Source organism: Pterocles gutturalis, unplaced genomic scaffold, assembly GCF_000699245.1.
Source record: "Pterocles gutturalis isolate BGI_N339 unplaced genomic scaffold, ASM69924v1 scaffold40603, whole genome shotgun sequence".
NCBI classification, from domain to species: domain Eukaryota; kingdom Metazoa; phylum Chordata; class Aves; order Pterocliformes; family Pteroclidae; genus Pterocles; species Pterocles gutturalis.
In genome coordinates this window covers 255-1,028 of record NW_010119417.1, presented here as the reverse complement: position 1 = coordinate 1,028, position 774 = coordinate 255, and the positions used below count along the sequence as shown (strand labels likewise).

General features: G+C 41.1%; 1 protein-coding gene across 1 annotated transcript in view; it reads right to left on the bottom strand.

The window, feature by feature from the left end:
- Positions 1–717, bottom strand: part of CHEK1 (checkpoint kinase 1) — a gene marked incomplete at its 5' end in the record, with an annotated part of 3,945 nt that extends 3,228 nt beyond the window's left edge. Inside the window, 2 exon segments of the mRNA XM_010076565.1 lie at positions 9–106; positions 648–717. Of these exon segments, the coding sequence (XP_010074867.1) occupies positions 9–106; positions 648–717 (168 nt within the window).
- Positions 718–774: the final 57 nt, after the last annotated feature.

Sequence of the window (774 nt, the reverse complement as noted above, 5' to 3'; positions counted from 1 at the left end):
TCGGGGGCCACGTAGGGCAGTGTCCCGCACATCTTGGTCAGCAGCCGCTCCCGGCCCTGGTGCCGGAACACCGTGGCCAGCCCGAAGGCCGAGATCTTCAGCATGTCTGCGCACCGCCCCGGGGAGAGCCCATCAGGGAAAAATGGAATGGACAATGGAAATTGAGAAATGAAATTAAACATGAAATTGACAAACGAAATTAAAAACTACATTGAAAACTAAATTAAAAAATTAAATTAAAAATGAAATTTAAAAACTAAATTGAAAAATTAAAAACTTTAAAACTTCAGAGTTAAAGATTAAGAATTTTAAAACCTCAGAATCAGAATATTAAAACTTCAGAACTAAAATTTAAGGACTAAAGATTAAGAATATTAAAACTTCAGAATATTAAAGAAACTTCAGAATATTAAAGATTAAGAATTCTAAAGATTAAGAAAATCAAAGCTTCAGAATCCCAAAACTTCAGAATTAAAGAAGATCAGGAATCCCAAAAACTTCAGAAGCCCAAAACATCGGAATCCCAAAACTTTGGAATCAAAGATTAAAAGTTCCCAAAACCTCAGAATTTTAAAACCTCAGAATTAAAGATTAAGAATTTCAAAACCTCAGAATTGAAACGGGGAGGCAGAGGGACGTGTCCCCACCTCGATCATCCAGCAGCAGGTTCTCGGGCTTCAGGTCGCGGTGGGTGATGCCGATGCTGTGCAGATACCCCTGGGGACAGGGACGAGGGTCAGCGCCCGCGGGGACACCCGCCAGCGTCACCAGCAC